At 48.6% G+C, this 26607-nt stretch overlaps 1 protein-coding gene across 38 annotated transcripts in view; it reads right to left on the bottom strand.

Annotated features, from left to right (window-relative positions):
* Nucleotides 1–103: 103 nt before the first annotated feature.
* Nucleotides 104–26607, bottom strand: part of TANC1 (tetratricopeptide repeat, ankyrin repeat and coiled-coil containing 1) — a 341829-nt gene continuing 315325 nt past the window's right edge. For all 38 annotated transcript variants that reach the window (XM_086355114.1, XM_086355089.1, XM_086355126.1 and 35 more), the window contains 8 exons: nt 13869–14002; nt 12216–12339; nt 11700–11875; nt 8726–8858; nt 6861–6952; nt 5040–5186; nt 4042–4142; nt 104–3418 (listed from right to left, as the gene is read on the bottom strand). In XM_086355114.1, the coding sequence (XP_086211240.1) occupies nt 2023–3418; nt 4042–4142; nt 5040–5186; nt 6861–6952; nt 8726–8858; nt 11700–11875; nt 12216–12339; nt 13869–14002 (2303 nt within the window). In that variant the 3' untranslated portion in view covers nt 104–2022. The remainder of the gene's footprint in view (nt 3419–4041; nt 4143–5039; nt 5187–6860; nt 6953–8725; nt 8859–11699; nt 11876–12215; nt 12340–13868; nt 14003–26607) is intronic.

The following is a 26607-nucleotide window of genomic DNA, read 5'->3' as shown; positions in this document are numbered from 1 at the left end:
AAGTAAACATGCATTTGTAGTATTACTGAAAATCAGGCTATTCGCCTTTTTTTAGGGACACGATCACCCAGGATTAAAGTGAGACAGATAGCTGACATCAAGATCTTCTCTACTTAGCCACTGTTTCATTTAATGCAAAACAAACTATTGTCTTTATTCCAGACGGACAAGTACAGTAGTTGTGCAGAAACAAAACTACATAATGCAAGAGTAAGACTTCCACAACATTAAAGAAAACAATAAATAAGCCATTGTAGTTATAGCAGAACCTCATGAAGAGCCTCTTAAAAAAAAACACAATGAAACTATACAGAGTACACTGCACACAGGAACCAATGCTGAAGAATGACGCCAGAAGATTCCTGTTCGTACAAGACCACAGTGGTGCTTATAGGAACTTCATTACAACTCTTCATTTTTAAAACATTCTGTAAATATAGAACTTCCTTCTCTCCAATTCTAGAAAATAATTTCACATCCCAACATATAAAACAAAGCACTCCCACCTCTCTGAAAACTAGCATTTTAACATCCTCCAATAGCATATCATTTTCATATAAAAATACCTTTAACTCAAGGATCATTCCTGTACCTTATCTTTACAAATGAATAATACATCAGTTTGGACTTGTAGCACCTCAGAGGTGTTCATATAAATGAGATAAAGTGCCGTTACTTGGATACTGTTAACATGCCCTATATATCGCTCAGTGCAATAAACAGCATGGGTGAAGCTTAAAAAGCACATGCAAATACATGACTTCCAGATTACTTGAAATAGTTATATTTACAAGTCTGAATACAACTTTAGCTATTCATATATACAACGTATAGCTCTAAAGTAATGACTATAATAAAAGCCATAGCCAACCATACCTTAAGTATCCAAATTAAACACTGTCCTTAGAGGACCTTGGAAGGCTTGTTCCAGGAGTGCTGTCATTGATAAAAGCAGTTTGGGAATCAGTTGAGAGCCAATTTACATGTCACCAAGAATGCTGTATAAGAATACAGAATACTACTACTAAAACTTAGTGTTTTAGTCCAAATTCAACTTAACTACCAATCATGACTCCAAATGGTTTATATCATTTTCAAATATTAAAAATACACTGAAGCAGGAATGTAGTTTCAAAAAAAGGTGCTATAAAAATATTTTAATGAGAACTGTAACAAATAAAAGTTGATCTTTTTAAGGGAACTATGAAGAGAACATTACCTGGATGTTCTTGTATTTTGCTTAAAAAAACAAACCAGCTGTATAATATGTAAAGTCACATTTATATTCAGATAGAAATTACTCAGGTCTTTTATATCCATATATATATACATACACACACTCTGACCCTTGAACAACAGGGGTTTGAACTGTCCAGGCCCACTTTTTTTTCAGTCACTACGTACTAAGTACTACATGATCCATGGATGGTTGAATACAAGGATGTGGAACTCTCCAGAGGACCCAACTGTAAAGTTATACATGGATTTTTGACTATAGAGGTTGGCGGCCCTAACCCCTACATTGTTTAAGGGTCAACCTATGTATACATACATATAAAGATTTGACTTATTGGAACTGTTACTTGAAAATTTCCTCTTTTCCACAACATATCACCTGGATATTATGTCATGAGTTAAACTATTACTAGATACTTACATTATCTAAGAAATAATGTGATCTTAACTACATAGCAAATGCTAGGAGAAAAGTGATAAAAACCAAACAATTTCGTAAGAGAAAAGCATATGCGTTAATGTCTTCCTGGCTGTCTTAAATTTTTAACTGAATAGGCATAGCTAGTTGCAGTTTTCCAATTCTGGTTAGCATTCTTATTTCTGGTGACTTCTAGTTTACTAAAGAAGCTTAATCTGACACTTTCAGTGTATCAATGGCATCTGATCCACTCCAGAGGGGAAAAAATATATGGCTAAAAAGTAATTTTTCTCATGTACAACCATTTAATTATTACCAGGCACCAACACATTGTCTTCCAAATACTACAAATGGGTCTCTCTTAAGGCTCACACATTTGATTCTATGAATGATCGCTTTGGTTTTGCTGAAGGGAGGTGACTCCTGTGGGCTTCACTGCTGATATGAGACTGCTGTTTAGACATACTTTCCTGATACAGATGTGAAATGGTCTTAGTTACCCTGCTGTCCTGACAGTGGACTGGCATTTGGCACTTCTTTTCTTCTAGCTCCTTCACCTGGGCCCCGTTGTGGACACCTCCACCCAGGGTAGACCCAGGGCAGGCTTTGGCTTGCTTGAGAGAGGACTTCTCAGAGTTCGAGGCCTGCAGGCCAGCTGCAGAAGGTGTGCTTGTCAGCAGCCCCTCTGACACCGCACAGTGCCAGGTGCGGCCAGGGGGGTGGTTCTGCTGCTGGAACCTCGCGGTCTTATCCATGATGCCCATGAATGGAGTATTGCGAGGTCTGTGCTCAGCTGTGCCACTCGGAACCTGGCTACCAACCTTGTCTTTAATTCGAGCATCTGGTCCTTGGACTTTGAAGCCATCCGAGAAACTGCTGCTTGAAGCCAAACTACTGGTGGAGCTTGACATCTTGATGCTGCTCGATGGAGAACCGGAAGACCCTGAACTACTGAGGGAAGTCGGGTGTCGGGTGTCGCTGCAGCTCACTGGCCCCCCTGGGTTTAGAGGCACCACGTCCACAGCCACGGCAGCATGAGACAGAAGCCTCTCTGCACTTTTTATCTTGCTTGGTAAAGGATACGCAGCGTCGCCCTCACTGTGCTGCAGGTGGACTGCGGGGCTGGGCCCCAGCCGATCGCCGAAGGGGCCAGAGGCTGCTCCCTCCAGATGCAGGCTTCTGCTACCCGCGGGGGCAGTGGGCAGTCTTCCGGGCATGGGGCTCGGGGGAGGATTCAGAGGAGAGACCTGCGTCTTCGAGCTGCTGTTTCTCACACCCGCCGGTCCGGAGCCCAGGTGCTGGCTGGTCTTCACGATCTGCGCCTGCTTGGTGGGCTGCACCGTCAGCCCCGGCTGAGCCACCGCCTCCCTCAGGGCCTTGCCGGCCCCCGGCCGACTCTGCAGCGGCGACACGGGCCTTATCTTGGGCTGGAGCCCTTCCTGAAGGTTTCGGATGTACGGGGAGGGTGCGGACGAGGATGGCGGGGGTCTGGGAGCGAGGGAAACGGCTTCTTCCGGTGGCGACGTCTCCTCCTCTTCAGCCTCCTCAAGGTGAAAGTGGTCGTTCAGGCCGGGCGTCGGGGCATACTCCTCGTTGTCCGAGTCGGTGGGTGGGGCAGGCGGCAGGGCCTGCTGCTTCTGCTGCTGGCTCCTCTGGAGCTGCTTGCACTCCTCCTCCACGCGGGCCAGGAGCCGCCTGATCTCCTGGTTGGCGGGACAGAGCTTCACTGCTTCCCGCAAGTCAGCCAGGGCAGCCACGAACTGCCTTTATTTTAAAAGATACAATTACAAGTCACGTAAGAAAGAACTCTGAATGCAACTGTTCATAAAGCAGCTCTGAAAAGGTAGCCGAGTGAGTTCTGTGCGGGTTCTGTGTGGATGGAACCCATGGAACTAGCTTAGACTCACTCAGCTAAGTGGGAGCGCCAAATTCTAACCCAGACCCATGCAGTTCCAGGGCCCCAGCATCTCTACAAAGACCAGATGGTGGGGGTGAGCTCAGCATAAAGCAGGGGAGTTAGAATCCTCTTCACATCACCTCCCCCATCCAACCCCAAGCAACTCGTCCTATTGACTCCGCCCCCCTTCCCCACGTGTCTCTGGTAACACGGTTACCACGTGACTGGTAACACGGACTAAGCTAGGAACTTGATGTTGCAGTACAGGTCAACTGGTGGAGGGGAGGAACCGTTATGAGACGTCTAGAGAAAGTAAAAGCTCAGCCATTGCTAATGATTTCCACTGCTGTGCCTTCTGGAAGCTACCTACTCAGAATCAAAGAGGAGGAGAGGCACTGAGTGGTGCTCATGGATCAGAAGCCCCCAAAGCTTTGAAGCCAGAGCAAGACAAGAAGGCTTCACTAGCCTCCCATCTAACCCCAGACGGTACCTGCTACTTCTCTTGGCTCTCGCCCTGGCATAAAAGGCTTCGTAGGACTTTGGTTTCAACTCAAGGGCCTTGGAAGCAAATTCTTCCGCCATGCCGAAGTCCTGGCATCAATATTTAAATACACAAGTCAGAAGCAGCACCGAAACATGATGACAGCCAACGTTTTAACAGAAGTTTTGCTCTAGAGGTTGACAGAGAACTGGGACACAGTCGGAGCAAGGTGAAGCGGAAGGCAAGTCAGGTTTTTTGTTGTAGAGTTGGGTGACAGCTAAAGTGTATTAATGTTCTTATGGGAAGAATCCAACAGAGAAGCAAAAATCGTTGAACTCTGGAGAGAGAACAGTGTTGGAAGCAGTGGAGCAAAGTGAAGGCCAATGAGAGCCGGCACCCAGGGGTGGGGGGGGAGAGGAGGGAGCCTTGGGGGGCACAGATGCCTCAGGAAGGCGGAAGAGTATGTGGGCGCAGAAGCAGGAAGGTCACAGGCTTGCTTGAGGCAGGATGCAGTTAAAAAGAAAGCAAGTGGTACTGAAACAAATCCAGTTATAAGTTAACTGTGAATTAACTACGGTTAATTAATTATGAACTAACCAGTTCCTGGCTTACCTTTTAAGCAAACATAATAAACACTAGGCAGACTGTATGTAACGCATTTGTGTTGCATTTTATAACGATGCCCTTTCCTTCTGAACCTGGGGACAGACCACTCATGACAGCTCTGGCCACATGCAGCTGGGCAGAGGTGGAGGAGCGGTTTGCATGTGCTCATCATCACTGAGACACAGAAACCATACCCACGTGCTCTCCTCTCCACACCGTGGGGGGTGGGGGCGGGCGCCGTGACCTAATGACAGTCACCCCAGGCAAGCAGCTCCCCGTGTACCAAGCTCGTAGAAAAGTGCAAACACAAGACAGGCAGTCTCAGGACTAGGGCGTGGAAGGGCAGGCCTCCTCCACCAGGAGAACAGTCTATGGCTGAAAGACTGGAATAAGGGGCTTACGTTTGTTTTTCTTCGGCAGCGAGACAAATTGAGATAGAGGGAAACTCTTAGCTCATTGAATGGTCTCATGTCCTCTCCGAATCCTTCTCGAGGAAACTTCCTTAAGGCATACTGGTACCTCTGGGCTGCTTCTTTCATCTTCCCTTTCTAGGAATAAAAAACCAGAGAAATTTATCTTTTTCAGAGGCTGCAAGATGAATAAGGACCCTGATGAGGACGGGCTGTGGCCAGAACCAGTCCACAAACCGGCAGGGCCACGTGGCCTCACTGCCCACATAGATGTCTGTGACCAGAACCCGGTTATATAGGGAGGGATCCGTAAATCGCCAAACCCATAGCTATCAGTCTTAAAACACTGGACTATCATCCCCATTACATATTTTCAACAAACATTTCATGAATGATCTCTCATGTAAGGACACTTTCATGCAAAGCGTTAACAGAAATCAGATGGAAAAATGATGGCGTTCTCAAGGCAAGTAGAGTCTTGTGGATAAACCTAGAGCTTGCTGGAGAATAATAATTTTTCTTTTAAGAAAAACTAAAACACGGGCTTTAAAACCCCACGCAGCACCGCACATCATTTTCAAGGCTAAAGAAATCCATTTGCTCTGTCGGGTCTGTCTCGCAGCAGGTATGAAGTCTGTTGAAAATGGCTTAGTATTTCTAACATAATTGCCAACCAAAATTCATATTAAAACCACTTCAAAGCCACAACAATACACACTCTGAACTCAATTTCAAACTGATTCCAAGCCAGGAACCCTGCTGGGTCATGCTATACGCCTATTTATTTGTTATTATTTAAAAAAAAAGAAAGAAAGAAAAGGAAAACACAGCAAGTGCAGCTGCTTCATGGCAAAAAGGATTAAAACGGTCATGATGTATTGATAGTTTTTTGTTTTCATAATCTTTTAATTCTTTCTAATCAGAGACCTGGAAAGAATGATGATCTATGGAAATGGCCTATTTCTCTAAACTCAGGGTTTGCAAACTACAGTTTCTGGGCCAAACCTGGCCTGCTATTTCTGCAAACACGGTTTGGAACCTGGCCTGGCTCCTCTGTGTGTCACTGTGGCTGAGTCTGTGCCACAAGAGCACAGTTTGGGGTGGGGGTGGGGTGCGGGGTGTGTGGTGTGTGTGACAAGAACCACAGAGCAAAGCCTACCATAGTTCCTCCCTTCCTCTCTCCAGGCAAAGTGTACTGACCCCCGATCTAAACTGGACGTCTTAGTGTGAAATTTGTTCAAGTCAAAATCACTACTCTTTAAATTGTCTTTACATTTCAAAGGGAAAATGAGAAAAAAATTAATTTGCCTCCTGAGTATTATATATTATTGACTATTTTAAGTAAAAATCTCTCCAGAAACAGTTTCAAATTCGAGAGGCTTATAGATACTAAAATGAAGATAATAAAGGCTTGGGAGATTGCATGATTCTTTTCTTATGAAAATGTCTCCTGAGTGTTTCTTTCCCACGTCTCATGATTCCAGGCGCCAAAGAATTTCCTGTAGGACGTGCCCGTTAAACTAGAAGCTACTCTGCCTCCATAGCAAAGCTACAGGCTGTAAATCATAGTTACAGCCACAAGGATTTGTTCAGAAATAATGGTTCCCAGACACAAAGAGGAGTGCGTTCCACCTGGAAGATTCTGCTGTTAAGATATCAAAGCCCGGGCTTGAGGCCAGGATGGCACCTCCCGGAACGTCTGCTCGCTGAGCTCCGTGCATCCTGTGCAGCAGCACAGCTATATCCATTACACCCCCGACTAAGGCTGCTTGCAGGCTGTCATGGCGTCCCAGAAAGGGCGATACCACTTACTTTGTACATCACGTTTCCTTCCTCCATCAATTTCTGTAAAAGTATAATCAAAATATCAGGTTTGGAAGTAGCCATCGCCCAGGCAGCATTTCCTGCAAAATAAACATGTGTTCAGAGGCACTCGGGCGGGCTTGGAGGCAAGGAGTTCCATACTTTAATACATCACAGCTAAGCCTGCACACAGCAGAGCACCCAGCCTCAGAGCACCCTGCAGCATGTCCTGCAGACCCTGGATAACAATACAACGAAGAGAAGAGAGTGCTTAGCAGGGAGCTGCACCCCGCACACACCGTCATTGCGATGGAAAAAAGCACTGGGACACGAAGGCATCAGTGGGATCATGAGCCACCCTCCCTCCTGTGGAGATCTGCTTCCAAATCATCTCCTTAGCTCCCTGCAGTGCTGTCAGGACCACAGACAGGTGAAGGCAGGCCAGCGTTCACAGAATCTCTCACACTCGCCTCAGAGTCACAACCAAGTCTGCGCTGAGACGCGAGCTCTGGCCCTGCTGCCCCAGCCTCCCTGCCTCCGCCTGTGTCCCCGTCTCTCCCCCTGCGGCCAGCACAGCCACAAGCTCTGCTAAGCCTCTTGCCAACACGCACAGGGAGCAGCACTTAAGGGCAGACTCAGGAGTCAGACTCAGGTTCACAGTGGCCTGCCGCTCACCATGACCTCAGGGAGCTATTCACTACCTTCAGCTGGGTTCCTCCTCTGTGACGTGATGCTATATGCTCATTCCCCTCTCATAGGGCAGGTGACGATGAAATAAAGTAAAACATGAAACTGCTCACAATAGTTCCTGATACCGTGAGCTGCTTAATGATATTTCACCTTCATCGCAGTCCCCTCCCCAGAACTGCTGGCAGCCAAAGGTCTGACATGAAACCAGAAAAAAACCAGTGTGGTCTGGGTGCCCTTCCCCACACTCTGAACTGTGTGCCAAGGTCCTACCTCTCAGAGCTCTCACCCTCGATATCCTTAAGTCACCCATCTTGTCTCCGTAAATCCTGAGAACTTTTTCTCCCAGAACGTGTGCTGGGGTTGCCACTGCCCTTCCTAGCAGACCAGACGCCGCCTCCCAAACAGTGGTACTCATACTCACCTGCTCATGACAACCACCCACCAGCTCTTGCCCATCCACCCTTAGCCCCTCCCATGGAGCCCCCAGAACTGCTTCCATTGTGGCTCCCACACAACCCCGACACCCCCCACTGCTGGGCTATCCCTCAACACTGGCCTCTGCTTTCTCCTCTTTTAAACACTCTGAATGACTGTGATTAACTGAGTCTTAGAGAGGGACCGACGGAGAAGGCAATGGCACCCCACTCCAGTACTCTTGCCTGGAAAATCCCACGGACGGAGGAGCCTAGTGGGCTGCAGTCCATGGGGTCGCTAGGAGTCGGACACGACTGAGAGACTTCACTTTCATGCATTGGAGAAGGAAATGGCAACCCACTCCAGTGTTCTTGCCTGGAGAATTCCAGGGACGGGAAGCCTGGTTGGCTGCTGTCTATGGGGTCACACAGAGTAGGACACGACTGAGTGACTTCACTTTCACTTTTCACTTTCATGCATTGGAGAAGGAAATGGCAACCCACTCCAGTGTTCTTGCCTGGAGAATCCCAGGGATGGGGGAGCCTGGTGGGCTGCCGTCTATGGGGTCGCACAGAGTCAGACACGACTGAAGTGACTTAGCAGCAGCAGCAGCAGCAGAGACGGACCAAAAAAAAAACCAAAAAAAAACCCTCCATACACCTGACCTCTTACTCCTTAACCTGGGAGCAGGTGAATATAGTCCCTCACGAGCTCTAAAATCTGAAGCTACCCTTCCCCTTGTTGCTGCACTGAGGTGTTTGTTCACTGACCTAATTTGGCTCCTTTTCTCAGCAGCGTAACCACTACAGATGTGTTCCGACAACCAATGGCTCTGTCCAAGGGCCGCATACCGCTGTGGTCCACATGCTCAATCACAGCCCCCTTGTCCACCAGATACAGCACCTGCAGAGAGAGCGCACAGGCCCTGAGGGCGCAGGCAGAGGAGCCCTCGCCTACCCGAGGCCGCAGCTGGTGTAGAAAGAAGCTGGCGATCTTACTTCACTCTGATCTCAGATGCCTCTGGCCTAATGGGATCCTAGAATGGAAATAAAGTTGACACAGAACAAAGCAGAGAAATTGCAATCCACAGCTCAAACCTGCTCTGCTAAAGTGACTGTGATGTTGGCAATGAGGAAGGCAGACAGATGCTCCGGAAGCAGGTGGGGAGTGTGTCCGTCACCCAGACCACAGACAGGTACACGCACGCCTTCACCTGTCTTCGCATCCTACTTCCCAGGCCACAGAGATAAGATACAGTCACTTTTTCATCTCCAATTACTTATTAGGAGACAGGCTTCTGCCATAGCTCCAACGGCAACAGGCACTCCAGAAATACTCAGATCCACACAGCCTGGATACAGAACCTGAAAAGGTTGGAATCTGCCAGACCCAATAATAATTCACTTTTAAGGCATAGGAAAGAGATTTGAATACAGAGACTGTAAAGATGGAAAGCTTAAGAGCATGCTACCAAGACTGACTTGATGTGATAAAACAGCTATCACTTGGGCTAAACAGAGAACAAGTGGGAAAACCACACTGTGGTTTGACAGAAACAGAAATTGCCAGGAAAACTGAGCCACTCACTGGGAAAGTCTGTAGACTGCTTAGAGTTTCATGTGGATCTGATACATCTTATCAGTATACCAGCTGTTCACAAAATAACACACTAGAGGGATTAATATCCAGGATATGTAAAGAACTCCTACAACCCAACAACAAAAGCCTCAAATAACCCAATTTAAAAACAGGCAAAGCTGTGATAAGCCATAATGGAAAGAATATTAAAAGGTATATATGTATGTATAACTGGGTCGTTCTGCACAGAAGTTAGCACACTGTAAATCAACTATACTTCAATAAAAGTGAAAAAATAGGCAAAGTATCTGAACAGACATTTTTCCAAAGATGACATACAGATGGCCAATAAACATGTGAGAAAATGTTCATCACTAGGGAACAGCAAATCAAAGACACAAAACAAGTTATTAACTATTAGGATGGCTACTGTTAAATGGACAGGGAGGCCTGGGGTGCTGCAATTCATGGGGTTGCAAAGAGTCGGACACGACTGAGCAACTGAACTGAACTGTTAAAAAGGACAGAATGAAACAGAAAGCAAGTGTTAGAGAGGATATGGAGAAATAGTTACCCATGCGCATTGCTGACAGGATGTGACCACTATGCACACAGTATGAAGGTTCCTCAAAAAATTAAGACAGTATTACCGCTTGACTCAGCACTCTTACTTCTGGGTATCTACTCAAGAGAATGATAGATCTCCAAGAATTTGCAAGATCTCGGTGAAATATTTGCATACCCATGTTCATAACAGCACTATTCCTAATAGCCAAGAGGCGGAAGCAGTGCACGTGCCCACCGAGTGGATGAATGGATTAACAACATGAGGCAAATACATAAGCGGAATATTACTCAGCCTTGAGGACATCCTGACATGTGCTATGACATGGACAAACCCAGAAGACACAATGCTGAGTGAAATCAGTCAGTCATAAGAAGACAAATATTGTATGATTCCACTTGTATGAAGGACCAAACGCTGTCATTCAGAGAAAGAGAAGTACTGATAGAAAGACAGCTGCCGGAGGCTGGGGGTGAGGGGTGGTAACAAGGGCTTACTGTTCAGTGGGCGCTGTTTCAGTCTTACCCGACAGAAAAGGAGCCTGGGCTCTGGCTGCACAGCATCGTGACGTGTGTGTAGCAGTACTGAAGTCTTCACGTAGGAATGGTTTCGATGGTAAATTTTATGTTATGTGTTTATACCCAATTTTTTTTTTTTTTTTAATGACAGAATACTAAGCTCCTTCACTCTTCCCTAATGTTGATAAACTAGAGGATCTAGTAAGGTAACAAAAACGGAGAAAGAAAAGTGTGGAGATGTGAGGTTTAGTTAAATAGCTGTTTTGGGGAAATTGACACTTATGTACAATTTATAATGTCCAGGAAATTGAGACCACTTAATTCCAATATCATTGCCTTTTAAAACCATCAGGCACAGATGTGCAGGATCGCTTCCACCCCAAGGTCCACAGCTCCCAGCAACACAGTACCTGTCTGTCTAATTCTCATGTTAGACACACGTAACTATTCATAAATGACCATTCTCAAGGAGCTGAACATTCCTCCAACACCTGCTTGGTACATGGGATGTAGAGACTGACAAAGATGTGGGTTTTTCCCTGAAAGACATTTTGTGGTTTTTCATTTATTAAGGTTTTATCCCTTCATTCCTCAGTTAGGGACTCAGGCATTTGACAAAGATAAAGACAGTGCCCCAAAGTATTTTATATTATTTCAAGACAAAGCTGCATTGATTTAAAAGCAAACCAACTAATTATTTGAGCAGTAATTTCTCACATACATAAGTGATTTTTAAATGAACTACATAGGAATTCTATTTCTATGAAAATTATAAGAAAATAAAGCTACATATGCGTGTGCGTACACATACTCACGGATGCGTGTTGCATCCACGTATGTGAGTGCAGTCTGTCATCATGGAATTTTAAGCTTTTAAGAATCTATCAAAATCTTGACTCCAGTTCTGAAACAGACCGCATGCCACAGAACTAGCAGAAAACGAAAGCCACCCCACGGCACACACAAACAGCCGGTCCACGCTGGGGCGGCGTCACACACACTTGAGGATGGCTCGGATCCCAGATCAGTAGGCGGCCCGGCCCGCCTGGCGCAGGTGGGGAGCACAGCCACCGCGGTACCTACGGTCTCCGCGTCGCCATAGAAGGCGGCCAGGTCCAGGGGGCTGCGGCCGTTCTTGTCCGTCTGGTCGATCTCGGCTCCCTCCTCCACTAGGAACTGGACAACAGCCCTGTGACCTTTCAGACACGCCCAGCTTAATGCCGACAGACCCTCCTTGTCCAGAGAAGAAAGGGTGGCACCTGAAAGAGAAGCCCATTCAATAAATGTGACTTCGGAAAGGCCAGACCTGAGCAAACCCTTCCGCATCCATAGGGGCCTGGCTTGCAGAATGTGGCCACCAGGCTGGTGAAATCTGTAGCTGATGGGTGAAATGATCGTCCCTGCTGTGGCTGAGCGATGGGTACATGGGATGCACCCCTAAACCCTCTACTTGTGTGCAAGGCAGAAAACATCCATAAATAATAGACTTAATAAAGAGATTTAAAAAAAAAACTGAATCAGAAAGTACTAAATGGGTCTGCCAAAGCTCTTTTCTTTGTCCACCCAAGAGAAGCCCTCACAGGGGGACAGTGCCGCTACCTTTTGAAAGGAGAAATTCCACGGTGCTCAGGTGCCCTTCGCAAGCAGCCACCATGAGGGGCGTCCGGCCCTGCTTGTCACTTAGGTTCACGTCACAGCCATGGTCCAAGAGCAACCTAACAATCTGAAAGAAACACTAGGGATCACACACTTGCCGCTGCATCTGAAATCACATGCTCTCTGCTCGGGCTGGTTGTTCCACCTCTAAGAGGAGTGAAAGGACTCTTCAAAAACCCCTCTATGTTATGTGATCCAGGGGGCTTGTAAAATCTTTATATTTTATTTCTTTGAACAGACTCTTCTTTCAAATATATACTCTTTTTAACATGCCCAATTCATTACTCTATCTATAACACAGGCACACGCAAGGCAGCAGTTTGCAGGAGAGGGGGATCCTGAGCACAGTCAGGCTCAGCCACTATGAGCCACTATGGAGCAGCTGAGCAGAACTAAGGGAGTGAGCCAGGGCCCCACAGGGCACTGATGCCACGTTGCTGGTGGGGAAACACCTACCCTCTCCCCTCAGCCGTCTGCTTCCAGGGACAGCTGGACCTTCACACCAGGGGGATTTTACCAAAGCTTCCCGGACAAGAGTCTCTGCCTCAAAGTTATGCCTTTAAACAGTACATGGTGAAAGGGGGAGCGAAAACACCAGACAAGCATCTCCTGCAATGCCCTCCCAGCGGGAGCTGCTCTGCCTAGGGGGCAGTGGCATCTCCTGCAATGCCCTCCCAGTGGGAGAGGCAGTGGTCCTAGGGGGCAGTGGTGCAGCTTCTCTCCCTCCAGGACCACATTTGTTCTAATGCCACCACAAGAAGGGGGCATGTTCCCACTGCTTTCTCATTCTGGACCCACCAACAAATGCTTCCAAACTTCCTCACCACTTACGGGACACTAAGACCAGGAGAGAGGATCAGCTAGGACATCGCAGGGAGCTGTGAGAGTAACAGGGAACAGACAGGGCAAACCAAGCTTTTAGAACCGGAAAGGAGAAAAGCCAGAACCTTGGTGCGGAGCCCTCAAGGCTCCTACTGACAGAGCTGGCAGGAATCAGAAGGGTCACGACTCTATGATGTAAACTGGGGTCTAGAAAATTCTTCCTATAAAGGATATGGTGAGAGCCGTTTGTTTTTATGCAGCTGTGTGTAACCTGGTGCCAGGCATGGGGTAGATACATGGTCAGTGTTTACAAAATGAAGGAATGCAAGACTAAACCGCTGCTCTCAGGGATCCCTTAATTACGAGCAGCAGCACATCACTCCCAGTAAAAGAAAGCAGCCTGAGTCACAGTGCAGGACCAGAGGGAGACACTTCCTTTCCCAAAGAGCACAGCAGGACCACTCCTCTCCCAAGTGCGCTGGACAAATGGGTCATCCTGGTGTGACAACAACTCTGTTACAGCAAATCTCCTGATGACATGATGGGCTTCACCAGCTCCACTCCCTTCCTCAGTTAAAAGGAAGTGGCTATGGGTCTCTGACCTGGTTACCAGCCCACACGGCTGACTATGCCAGCCGGTCAGATGTCCGCCCTGATGCTGCAGGACTCCCCGTACAAGCAGAAGCCAAGAATGTGAGAAAGACGGGGTCCAGCAGCGGCGATGGGCACTTTTCCCAACCACTGTTTCTGAAGCCTCCGGGGTCCCCTGGGTACCTGCCAATGCCCCTGGCGTGCCGCGCAGAACAATGGAGGGACCCCTCTCCTGTTAGTCCGAGACACGGCAGCTCCACGCTCCAACAGCAGCTCACAGACCTCCAGCTTGCCTCGTCCAGCAGCGGCCGTGAGGGCTACAGGGAGGAGGAGACTGTTAGCATGATGGCCACAGGGTGGTAGCCAAAGGAGGCCACAGATCCTCTGACACCCCTCCCACTGAGAGGAAGGGGACCACGCACTCTGCCCCCACTGAATCTGGGTGGGCTCTGTGACACCTCAGACCAACAGAATACAGCAGAAATGATGCTGCACCAGTGTGTGGGCCCAGGCCCTGAGGGCAGCTTTTGATTCCTTGGAACACACCTTGGAACCAGATGCCATGCTGTGAGGAAGCCCAAGCACCCTTGAGATGAGGCTCCTGGGAGAAGCTGTATGTGGCTGACGTCCCAGTACAGAGCCAGCAACCCCGGCCACCACATGCGTGTGCCATACTGGAAATGGAGCCCCAGACTCCACCAAGCCACTCTATCACGGCAGCGCCATCTATGAGAACCTTCTCTACAAGCCCAGCCCAAATGCAGATTCAGGAGCCACAAAGCGTGTGTTTTATTGTCATTTTTTTTCACAGTACGAGACAACAACAGTATGGGGCAACACAAACACAGAGATCAGTATTACTGTCCAGCCTCTCTTCTTCCCTTAAAGTCATACATTTCAGTCCAAAAGAACGAATAAATACTGAGACAGTGAGAGTGTATCATATCATTCCTGCCTTCATGGAGCTTAGAATCTCTGTAACAAGTCCAGATCCTGGACTAAGGATGTTGAGAAAGCAAAAAAAAAAAAAAAAGGACGAGCAGACTGTGGAGGGACTTGTGTGCCCAGGCGAACAGCCCAGTTTGGCCCTGAGGCAGGCAGCTGCTGCTGGCAGGGGACTCTCTGCAGGGAGGCAGCCAAGGACAAAGCAGGAACTATGTGAAGGGCAAGAATACAGGGCAGGAACCCTCAGGACCACCTCATGGCAGCTGCTGCACCTCTGCACTCCCAGGTCATGACACGTATTGGCGGGGGGAGGGGGTGGATTATGAGTAGAAAAGGGGTTCAGTTAGAAGAGGAGACTTCAGCTATGGCATGTGGACCACTGTCTAGAGGGAAGGACAGTGGCAGGTTGTGCTTGTCCCCCCGGCCAGGACGACGCTCTTCGGCAGAGGACAGGAAGGCGTGAGGGTGGGAAAGAGACACGGCAGGAAAGCTGTCTCCAATGCAGAGAAGGAAGGAGAAGCTCGAGCCTGACGCTGCAGCTCTAGTCCTGGGGCAATTCTTCTTTAAATACAGCCTCACCCCTACAAACTCCTGGCATTCCTACAAATCTATCAGATGCCTCAGTATAAAAACTGGGAAAACACAGAAATAGGCCGTTCACAAAAGGTGAAGACCAAAGGCCAATAACTCATGAAAAGCGCCCAACCTCACTGGTAGTCCAAGCAACCGCAAAAACGAGACCCAGTGCTGGCTGAAGACATTCACATCCCTCCACCCAGCAACCCAGGTGCAGACATGCACCCAGAGGTGCCCCTGGAACACAGGATGTTTAGCCTGGAGGTGCCCCGGAGCGGAGGTGCCTATGGAGCACAGAGAGATGTGCACTCGTCACAGCCCTGAGCTGGAGCAGCCCAGCTGGTGTGGACCACCAACCCCATCAACAGATCACGGTGGTAACACTATACAGCAACCACAATAAATGCTACACAGTGCAGTGCAGTGCAATGGGTCAGTCTCCCAGATTTAACACTGATTCCGAGGAATAAAACAAAACAGGGTAACAGTTTGGAACTGAGCGCTCCTGGGCAGTTGCAGGACAGGCCCCAGCTGCCCCCTTTCCAAGAGGGCGGGGCCCAGCTCCCCTGTGAAGCCAGGGGTCCCCCAGCACCCAGACAGCTGAAGTGGGGAACTGGGGGCTCAGCAGTGCAGGGTCCGTGCATCCTCTCCAGACACCTCTCAGGACAGACAGTATTTCTACTCCAACTGTCTTGGCCTGGCCATGGCTTAACTCCCAGGAACACATACAGCAAAGGACATAAATGTGACATAGGGGCCCCATCTCCCTTGGAGGGACAAAGAAATCCTGTCTGCTTTACCAGTTTTCTGAAGATGGGGAAAACCAGAACAAACCACGGATGGATGAAGTGGAAGCTACCAAGGGTCTTGACCCCAGGTGCCATTCCAACCTGTGTTATACCAACGGGCTCATCACCACCCGTCACACGTCTAAGTTTATAAATAAATTATATATAAATACTGTAAACAGACTAGTATTTATACTGGTTTAGGTATATATATTAGAGAAGGCAATGGCAACCCACTCCAGTACTCTTGCCTGGAAAATCCCATGGACAGAGGAGCCTGGTAGGCGGCAGTCCATGGGGTCGCCAAGAGCTGGACTCGACTGAGCGACTTCACTTTCACTTTTCACTTTCATGCATTGGAGAAGGAAATGGCAACCCACTCCAGTGTTCTTGCCTGGAGAATCCCAGGGATGGGGGAGCCCGGTGGGCTGCCGTCTCTGGGGTGGCACACAGTCGGACACGACTGAAGTGACTTAGTAGCAGCAGCAGCAGGTATAATATATATATATACTGGTTTAGGTTCAGACGGATCTAAACACCCGGGGCTGGCTGGTGACACGGAGGATGTGAGCTACTACCTGGGCCTGCGACTCCTTGGAGACCTCCCTGCAGTTAGGGAGCCCCTCCTCCGAAGGGAGCTGACTGTGGCACAAAGCAGGCACCCGCGCTGCACGTGGCCAGATGTGGGCAGGACGGCATGGAAGGAACAAACTCAAGGCTCTTCCATCTGATGCGCAGCTGATCCACCGTGACATTCCAGTCTCTCTTATTTGGTAAACAAGTTCTATCTGCATTATAAACGGGGCCTTTACACCAAGATTTCTTTTGCAGCTGCCACTGATTTTTTTTTTTTTTGGCAATAACAGCACATCAAAAATGACAGCCCAGCACTAAAAATAGGACCCTGTGTTTGAGGAAGGCGCCAGAAGAGCCAGGAGTTAGAGCAGCTGAAGTCGGAGAAGACTGCCGCTGGAGACCGGGCTGGATTCCCTTGTCTTCCCTTCCAGCTGGACTGGCTGCACTTCCGGTGATCAGCCTGCCTTTGAGATGGGAAAATGCCTCTCAGCACAGGCTGGAGTCCCACACAGTTGGCCTAACAGGGATCACAAATTCTTAACCAGGCTCTCACTTTCAAATGACACCCCAAACAGCGGGATCTGTGTTTCCCCTTTTCAACTCAGATTGAATCTTTGGTGTCATCAGGACCCCTGAGGCTGGTAGAGGGGGCGGGCATCTCAAGTTCCACCAGCCACAAGGATTTGAGGATACCATATTCGGAAACAAGGGAGACTGAAGGCAGTGAACCACATGCTTAAACAAACAAAACCACAGCAGAGTTCTGCCCAGGAATCCCAGCTATTCTGCTGGAAGAACTCTGTCCTGCAGGCTGACCACCAGCCTCTGACAAGGGTCACTGCACTCGGCCTGGCCAGAGAAGAAGGGGGAGGGAGCAGGACAGGAGAGAAAGCACCTGATGGTGTGGCAAGGCCTTGGCTTCTGGCCAAGGGAATTTGACGAGGAAGGAGGAAAAGGACTTGGTATGAAAAGGCGGCGGGCTCTAAATATCAGTGTGAGCTCACGGTACTTCTCAAGACCCACACTGAACATCATTTCTCCTACTAGCAAAATCCTCAACAAGATGGCATTTTTGTAGCTAAATTCCCATGAAGGCATAGATCATTTTCTGACTAAAATTTTTCCTCAGGAATATAGTCTTCTGTCTTCAGAGCATGGGGAGATTTGTCGTGGCAGATGTTCATTTTAAGAAAACCCAATTCACGCTCAGCAGTACGAAACCTTCACTGAAAAACATCAGGGAGAGATGATTCTTGCATAAATGGATCGTTTGCAGGAATCTTATACGAACTAAAGTTCTCTGGGCAAAGACGCGATTTACAAAAACTCAACTGTCATCTCGCCTGGAACATAGTCATTCCATAAACAGGGCTGTTTATGACATTTTACGCCAGGTCTGTCTCTCTCACACACACAGGGATGTGTGGCTTAACAGGCCTAGGGGTTTCAACGACGACTGTCGCCCCGACACGCTTCTGTCCTTAGAAGGGTGACAGGTCGGAGCACACACAGGCAGTTCCCTGCTTCTGGACACTGACCTTCTCTTACCTCATACACTGATGACCCAGGCCGCCCTGCCAGGCCCGAGCTGAGCACAGGAGCCAGCTGCAGCCACAGAAGCACTTCCTGCCGGCTGAGATGGCCCCAAGAGGGACGGAGGGGGGCCAAGGGGCTCAGCTTGGCTTCCGTGCTTGTGCTTACCGGTGCACTTTATTTCCTAACATACTGGTTTTTCCCATCTCTCAGAAAAATGGATGGAAAATGAACTGCGGTAAGCAGCAGGGTTGTGACCAAGATGGAGACCATTAGACATGACAAAGGCAGTGAAGCTGGAGCCTCGGCTGGGAGAACGAAGGTGAAAGGCATCATGGAACGCTGGGAATCTCTCGGCTCTCTTATCTAGACTACGACGCTCAGAAAAATAACTTGGGATTTCACAGTTTTTTAAACCTCTTTGGGAGTGGCAGCCCCTCCCCCTGCACTTTCTAATAACTGGCCTCTGGAGAAGTTGCTACCGCAGAGGTTACTCAGCCTGTGTTTCGCTTTGCTGTCCCTGTGGGTCCGGGCAGGGCTGCCACTCGGACAGGCTGGTCCCAAAGGCCCCTGACTGAACACAAGTAGCGCTCTGACCCCTCCCGGAAAGCCAGGGGACACCCGCTCCTCCACCTTCTACAGACTGCATTTATAAAAAACCCAAGCTCATAGCCTTGTTCTGTGAGGCATTTCCTTCCTGGCTGAGGGAGGGGGAAGCTTCCATGAAAAGAATAAACTTCCCAACAGCTATAAATTCTTCATCTCCACAAAGACCTGAACCCTCAACAATGCAAAGGATAAAACGATACACAATGAAGACTGCTCTGACCGGAAAATGCCATTGCTCTGGGAGACCGACTCCCAGGAGCGCCCGGCACCTCTGGCCTTGGCGGACGCCCATGCTGGAGGGTGACCTTACGAACGGGAAGCCAGTCCTGCCCACACACTCCCTGAAGCACACGAGTGGCTGTTTGGAACACCTTCCTCATTGTTCTGACCCTTCCTTATGGTCAGCATGTGGCACAAGTCTCCCAGGAGGGCCTGAAGCTGCAGGCCTCAGTGGGGTCAAGGAGAGGGAACCTGTTACAAGGCAACAGGCAGCAACCCAGCGGCACGTGAAAATGTTGCCTCCCCCGCTGCATCAGCCCATTTCCCAGTGAACTATTTATAAAGCAAGACAGGAGCCAGATGGGAGGAACCCAGACACTCCTGATGTGCGACCAGTTCTAGAGTGAAAACACGCCGTCCGTCTCTGTACACAGATTAAACACGAACCTCAAGTTGCCAAGGAATTGTTTGAAAGAAATAAAATATGCAACTGCCACGGGACTTCACGTGTGACCAAACTTCTTTGTCCCTTATAGTCTCTTGCGACGATGCACTTTGTGATTCTAAGGAACCTAGGTTTTTAGAACTTTTAAAAAAGGATAAGAAAGCAGTGCAATGTGAGATTACCAGACAAGATGGCACAGTTAGAAGGACCTTGAGCTCATCTCCTCTCAGGAGGAAAATAAGAAGATTCTGACATTTTAATAATATACTCTGATATTTGTGAAGTGCTTCCTACAGGACACTTGATGGTCCTTCAAATCCACAAATTTATTTAATACACAGCTAACTTCTATGAGACAAGTACCACTCATCCTGGTTTTACTGATGTGGAAAATATGGCCCAGAGAAGTTAAAACAACTCACCTAAGGCCACACAGCTAGTGGAAGGCACGAAAGCATGTGATGCCAGCGAGTCCAGCTGGAGTCTGAGTTCTTAACTCTCACACTTTGGCCCCTAAAGAATCTCTTTTAAAAAATATTCAATCAATCAGACTAAGAATGTTGTTCTAGAACAAGGGTACCAGAAAATACTTTTCTTCTCCTGAAGAATTGTTAAGCTTCCTCCCACAGACAGTAAGAATAATCCTTAATGAGTGTGCTCCCTTCTCACTCTGGTCAAAAGGCATCCTAAGGCCAAAACAGTAGTTCAACCTGGCAAGCACACAGGACATTACGGCAGAAATATCCACGTTGTTCCTCGTGTCCTGTTTCTGACCTTTTTTTCCTTTTCTTATATATTTTATTTCAAAGAATCCTCTTCAAGTCCTTTGAGGGATAATGTGTGCTATAAATAACATAAATTCAGTTTAAAAACAATTTCCTAAAATATGGGATGACATAAATCACGTTCCATACAGACTTTGTGCCAAAAATCTATCAGAAGACTGCAGCTCTGACCAGCTGTCACTTCTAAAGCGTGCTGAGAATGCTCACATTTTGGGTAGATCCTCTTACACACCGCATTATTTAAAGCATGTACATTGTGCTGTTCCCTCCTCTCCTCGAAGGGATACATGTGAGCCGAGGAGAGCAGAGTTAAATGCAGGACCCCACATGAGGGATCAATGCAAAAGGGGGGCCTTCTGACAAAACCATACTACACAAGTGTGTGCGTGCTCAGTTGCATCTGACTCTTTGAGACCCCACAGTCTGTAGCCCACTAGGCTCCTCTGTCCATGGGGTTTCCCAGGCATAAATACGGGAGTGGGTGGCCATTTCCTTCTCCTCTTCCAGACCCAGGGATCAAAACTGTGTCTCTTGCATCTCCTGCACTGGCAGGCAGATTCTTTACTACTAGTGCCCAGCCTCAAAAACAGAAAGAATCCAAATATATTTCAACAATAATTTTAAACACTCAAGGTGACTTTTCACAACAGGAGAGCAGGTGAACCTCCTGAGCTAGGAGGGAATGTCCAAAACAACAAGCAGCCATGTTTGTGAGTAAAGATGCTCTAAGCTACCAAAATGCATATGAGTGCATGTCTTTATGTTGGAAGCCCAGGTTGTGTTTTTTAATCAAAAGGAAGGCACTCACTAGAACAAAGCCTCTGTGCACAGCAAAAGCAGCACAATGGAGGTGGGTCACGGGTCTTGGTAAGCGGTCAAGCCACCAGTCCATATGCAGCCGAGATGCCCCTGTAGGCCTCCACGGGCGCCCTACTTGCCCCTCACCTGCCCTGCAGGACTGGGACACACAGTCAGTGGATTCCTGCTGTCCTCTCAGCAGAGGACAGGTCCCCATGTCAGGGGCAAGCCCCGGGTGTCTTCTAGGGCAGAAAGGGGAAGTCTGTGGACGCACCCCGTCCCTCTCCTTCTCACCCCAATCCCCTGTATTGTTAGAGTGACCCCATGCCCATCTTCAGCTCCTTCCAGAGCCTGAGCTACCCCCTCCTCCAGTGCCTACATTAGTCCACTCTGTCCCTCCCCTCTCATAGTCCTGGGTTACCCACTCCCCCCATTTCCCTCCCTTTAGGGTCCTGAGTTATCCCCTCCCATCCTTTCCAGGGTTCTGGGTTACCCACCTTCCCCTCCCTTCCTAGGGCCTGGGTTGCCCCCTCCATCCAGAATGTTAGATCACCTCCCTTCTAGGTTATCCCCTCCCTCACACTCTCTAAGGTCCTGGGTTACCCCCTCTTTCATGCTTTTATGCTTAGGACAGCCAAAACTTCTACCTTGTTCAGAATGGACAGAAATCTGGATTTCCACCCATCTTACTGCTCTTTTCTAAAGCAAACCCTAGCAGAGGAAGGAATGCCTGAACAAGGACTTCCCAGCAGTACTGATGAGACCTCCCCGGGACCTCCAAAAACTATACAACAGAAGTCACTTGCTTGTCCCTACAAAGCAAATTCCTTCAGGTAAATCCTCCACATGTCCCAACAAGCAAGAGACCAGTTCTTTTCTTTCTAGTCTCTCACCTGAATCCTGCCTTGAGAGGCCCCTAACCGGTGTGAAGGCCAAACTCAACCCAGATGTCTCAAATTTCCTTTAAATTCTTAAGAAATAAGAGCCCCACTCTGTCTAAAAAAAACCTAAGGTAAAATCTGAAAGAACAGAGGGTTCTTTTAAATCAACCACCAGGCATCCTATTGCCTGATGTGCACGTACAGAGTTCTGGGGTGGCTTTGGGTGTGATCAGCTCAGCCGTCCACGGTCCCTGCAGTGAGAGCTGAAGGACACCTCACCCCCCGCCCCCCCAGAAGGACAGGCAGAGTCCCAGAGTGGAAACTGAAGCAGCTGAATGGAGACAAGAGAAAAGAGAGAAACTTTTAAAACAGCAAAGATTAAATACAACTCATATTCTGGCTTCCTGGTCCCACAAGGAAACAGGTGTGAGGACCCTCCCCCCACACTGGTCTGGAAACGTCCCACGCCCAGCTGAGGGGCTTGCGCTGAGACTCAAGTCCCATCTAGAATTCCACGCAGAATTAGAGAAGAGTGACCCATGACTTGCATACATGCTGGACTAAACTGCCTCCACAAACGATGATAATGAAGGTTATGCAGCTAAAAATCCCATTTGATTTGCTGGGGAGAAAATTCAACCCTTCTTGGAAACTGAGGAAAATACGGTGCTCTTAACAGCTTTAGCAATAAAAACAATATTTACAACGATTAAGTTTCTTTGGAAAGTATTTACCAACTAAAAAAGCACGAACAACATGAAAGAATACTTGACATGAAACATTCAGTGAGACATCTAACGACCTCTGACGGGCATCTCAGTTCAGAACTTAGGGAAGGGCAGTCCTTGGGAGCGGGTGGCTAACGGGCGGGATGGCGTCCTACCCATGTGTGAAGCCAGGGCTCCAAGCCTGCTGCTACCAACTAGAAGCAGTGAGAAGGATTTCCAAGGGACCACAGGGCATGGCACATGGGGGCTGGCAGTCGGGCTGGCGGTGTGGGGAGGGAGATTTATGCACACAAAGATGGGGCTGGCACTGGCCATCTTGGCCTGTCGGTCATGTCCATGTCGTGGGTAGTTGCTAATAGCTCGGTGTTTCAAAAGATGCAGTACAGCACCCAGCCACATAGATGACTGGGTCGAGGGCTTCTAAGCCAGCCTGGAGTCCAGCAGCACGTGACCTGCGCTATGACAGACAAGAAGACACAGAGGACACGGTCCCAGTGAGCAATGGGCTCCTGACCTCTTCCCTCCAACAACACAGCTTCTCCCAAATTATTCTGCAAGGTGAGTGTTACCTACCCTAAAAGTTACTTCGTTTTCTTTAAACCCACCTGTCCGCTCAGTCAACAGCTATGTACCCAGCACCAGACAAGACCAGTGGCTAGTGGCTACCAGGCTAGACGTACAGATAGCAAGGCAAGCATTTCCATCATCACAGAAAGTTCTACAGGACAACATGAGACCAGACACAGTGATTATAGAAAGAAGAGCACAGGAGACTTGGAGAGTTCTGCCCTCCTGAAACCCATAATGTAGGCACAATAAGCTTTCATCAGATAAGCAACATCAACAATCAAATTTATAAGCAGTAAGTACTAAGCAGGGAACTGTAACGTGACCCCAAGGAGTCAGGGCTGGGAACGCTTTGCTTACAAAACAGGCGTATTCGCTGAAATAAAAGCGTTTCTATTCCCCTAAAGAGCAAGAGGTTCTGACTAGAGACAGACAGCAGGCTCACAGACTTGAGAGAGGCCTGGAGTTTGGGAGCACAGTTGCTCTGACAATTCACAGCAGCATGAGGTCACCAGTTAAGCATTTCTGATCATTTCATCAGGCTGATTCCCATCGAACACTGACAAGGGAACAGTAACTCACTTAGGTCAAGACTTCGTGGGAGCCAGCACTTGTTTGTCATGACTGTGGAATGCCTGAAGCAGACAACTTGAGCATCTGATGGGTTCTTGTCATGGTTCAGGCTGCCCAGCAACTACAGGATCAAGGCTGTCTGTGTGAACGGGCAGGCGGCCTCGGCGGCCACACAGGCAGAGCTGCTGGGTGGAGGCGCGCCCCAAGCCCGCTCCCGGAGCTCCAAGCTTTCTCCTCACTCTTCTTCCACTGGAGTGAGTGTCACACTCTTTATTTGCGTGAGAACAAGGGAAAGTGCTGGAGAGCTACAGGACTGATTTTGAAGGGCTGGATCTAAAAACCAGACAGACCAAACAGACATAAAAAGCAAAGGGCTCCAGAGGCTGGTGGAAAGGGAAACTTACACAAATCAGGCTCTCTGCTCTCCAAAACCAGGAGAGATACAGGTAGCTGAGCTCCAAGGGCGGCATAGCGCTGCATGGACACCATCAAAGCTGGGCAGGCGAGCCAGGAACAGACCATGGAGGCCCTGCAGGAACCCCATCAGCTGGTATTTTAAATCCAACTTGTTCATAGCTAATCTACACTGCATAGACTTGAATGAACTCTTGGGATCCTAGCCTCAAGCTGCAGCCGGAGACAGAGAAGTTCCATTCTAGAGTGTTTTAGGCACAAAGCACCATTGACTACACCCAGGAATGAGGACCAAACCAGGAAGGAGAGCAACTGCTTTCATTCTGCAAGTCTTTAGCAATTAGAAGCAGCGCACAGAGCATGCAACCCACCCAGGCTGGGGGACCACCAGGTCACTGCTTGCTGAGAACAAGGACCGCGAGCTGCCCCATCGACTCAGGCTGTCATCACTGGGGCCGTCTCTTCCAGAAGGCATGTGGGGTCAGGTAATGTGGACCCTGTGTGGCTGAATCCCAAACACAGACCTCACAATCTGGGCAAGGCAGTACACATCTATGCAAAGCCCCATATATGCATATGTTCCCTCACCTAAAACTTCCTCTGCAAGATTTCCAAGTGCTCCTCTGACAACCACTGACAACCTGATTTCCTCCGGAAATCAGGACGGTCTGTAGTGGCAGACATGGGTGGACATTTCTGAAAGAACACAGGAGAAAAATATCACACAGAAAAATGCAGAGCAGGCAAGACTGGTTTTACTGACATGCAGCCACAGAGTACAGCGGGGGCCTCTAAGCCTGAGAAATAGTGCTTAGCTTTCTCTTGGTTTAAATTTTTCCCAAAGCCTCTCACACTCTCGGCTGAGGAAATTCACGTTTACTGCCTGCAGAGGAAAGCTATGACCTGCTTCTCAGGCTGCAGAGTGGTCTGAAGGTTATACACAAGGCTTTGCAAGGCAGAAGCTGAACCATTAGTCATCCTTTCACTGAGGCTGATGGGAGCCTGTAGTTTCTCTTCCGTGCTTCTTCAGCCTACGACCTGGCAGATTCTCAAGGGGGAAGGAAGGAAGGTGCTTACTGAAACTCAGGACTGGTCATCTCGAGAAAAAACAGACCACACAAACAGAGCTCTCAAATGAAAGCCTTCTCTGCTTCTCTGGATTTTTTTTTTTTTTTTTGCCCAGAAAGAAAACACCCTTCTAATATTAAAGATCAGAGATTCTTATTGAGCTAAGTGAGGGGTGTTACAGGTACTGGCACTGACCCCCATCGTCATCACGGCTCCTCTCATTAGTGTCCCTGTGAGGCCGGCACTTAGACAACTGCTTATGGTGATTCTCTATTTGTCCCGAGGCCACAGGGCCCCTGAAATCACCTGGGTGGACGTTTAGGAAAGGAGTGTCCTATCCTTCCCAGGTGGCGCAGTGGTAAAGATGCCTGCCAGTGCAGGAGACGCAAGAGACGCGGGTTTGATCCCTGGATCAGGAAGATCTCCTGGAGAAGGGCATGGCAACCCACTCCAGTATTCTTGCCTGGAGAATCCCTTGGACAGAGGAGCCTGGCAGCCAACAGTCCATGGGGTCACAAGGAGTCAGACATAATTACTGGACTGAGCCTGAGCACACACCTGTGTGTGTCAAGTCACACACCCTCATGAAGCAATTTCTAGGCCCAACTGCCCCAGGGGTTCTGACCATAGGGAACACCTGGCCAAGACTGTCACATCTCATTCAGTCTTCACCAGATCCTAGAAAGTAGGATTATTTACCTCATTTGACAAAGAGGCAAAGACCCTGCCTCCAGGCCCCAGAGGACAGGGACCTGGCCCTCTGAAGAAGCGCAAAGAAAGCCATGTGCTGGCCTGTGGGCTACCTTGAGGCCCACAGCACAACAGGAAGTGGTGGACACTTTCACCAAATATGGAGTAGCCCATACTGTTGAAATGACTGGGGAAAAGACTCCATAAGGAATTAAAGCCAATATTTACATCTACACACATGGACCCCAAGCACAATCTAAACCCGTCTGTGAGTCCTGCACTCTCCCTGAACCTAGCGGACACGCCACCACTCTCGCCCTTTATCACCACCCCCCTGCCGCCAGCCCACCACCCACATCACCACAACTAGCACTATAAGCCCCATGCATGCGCCTGGCAGCATCTACAGGGGAGTTGGGTTGGGGGGTTGACAGCGGAGAAAGGGCAGTGGGGAGGGAGTTGGGGGGCGAGCACCTGTGCTACCCATCAAGAAACTCTCTGAGGCTTTTCTTAAGTATGAGTTGGCTGAGGGACTCTACACACCACCGTTTGGTTTGTTAGGAAATAATTGAGAAGCAGTTGGAAATAAATCTGTGCAGGAGACATTGAAGTCATACACAGGACACAGCCTGGAAATGCATGTTAAACACCATTGGTTACATTTGGTAAACAGCAACTGATAAAGTCTCACACTTCTAAAACCAATTCAGTCAAATGGAAAATTTCA

Source organism: Bos grunniens, chromosome 2 (assembly GCF_055505025.1).
Source record: "Bos grunniens cultivar Pamir isolate PY7600 chromosome 2, Bosgru_T2T1.0, whole genome shotgun sequence".
Classification (NCBI taxonomy): Eukaryota; Metazoa; Chordata; class Mammalia; order Artiodactyla; family Bovidae; genus Bos; species Bos grunniens.
The sequence above is the reverse complement of the archived record's forward strand: the minus strand, read 5'-3'. Positions and strand labels throughout refer to the sequence as shown.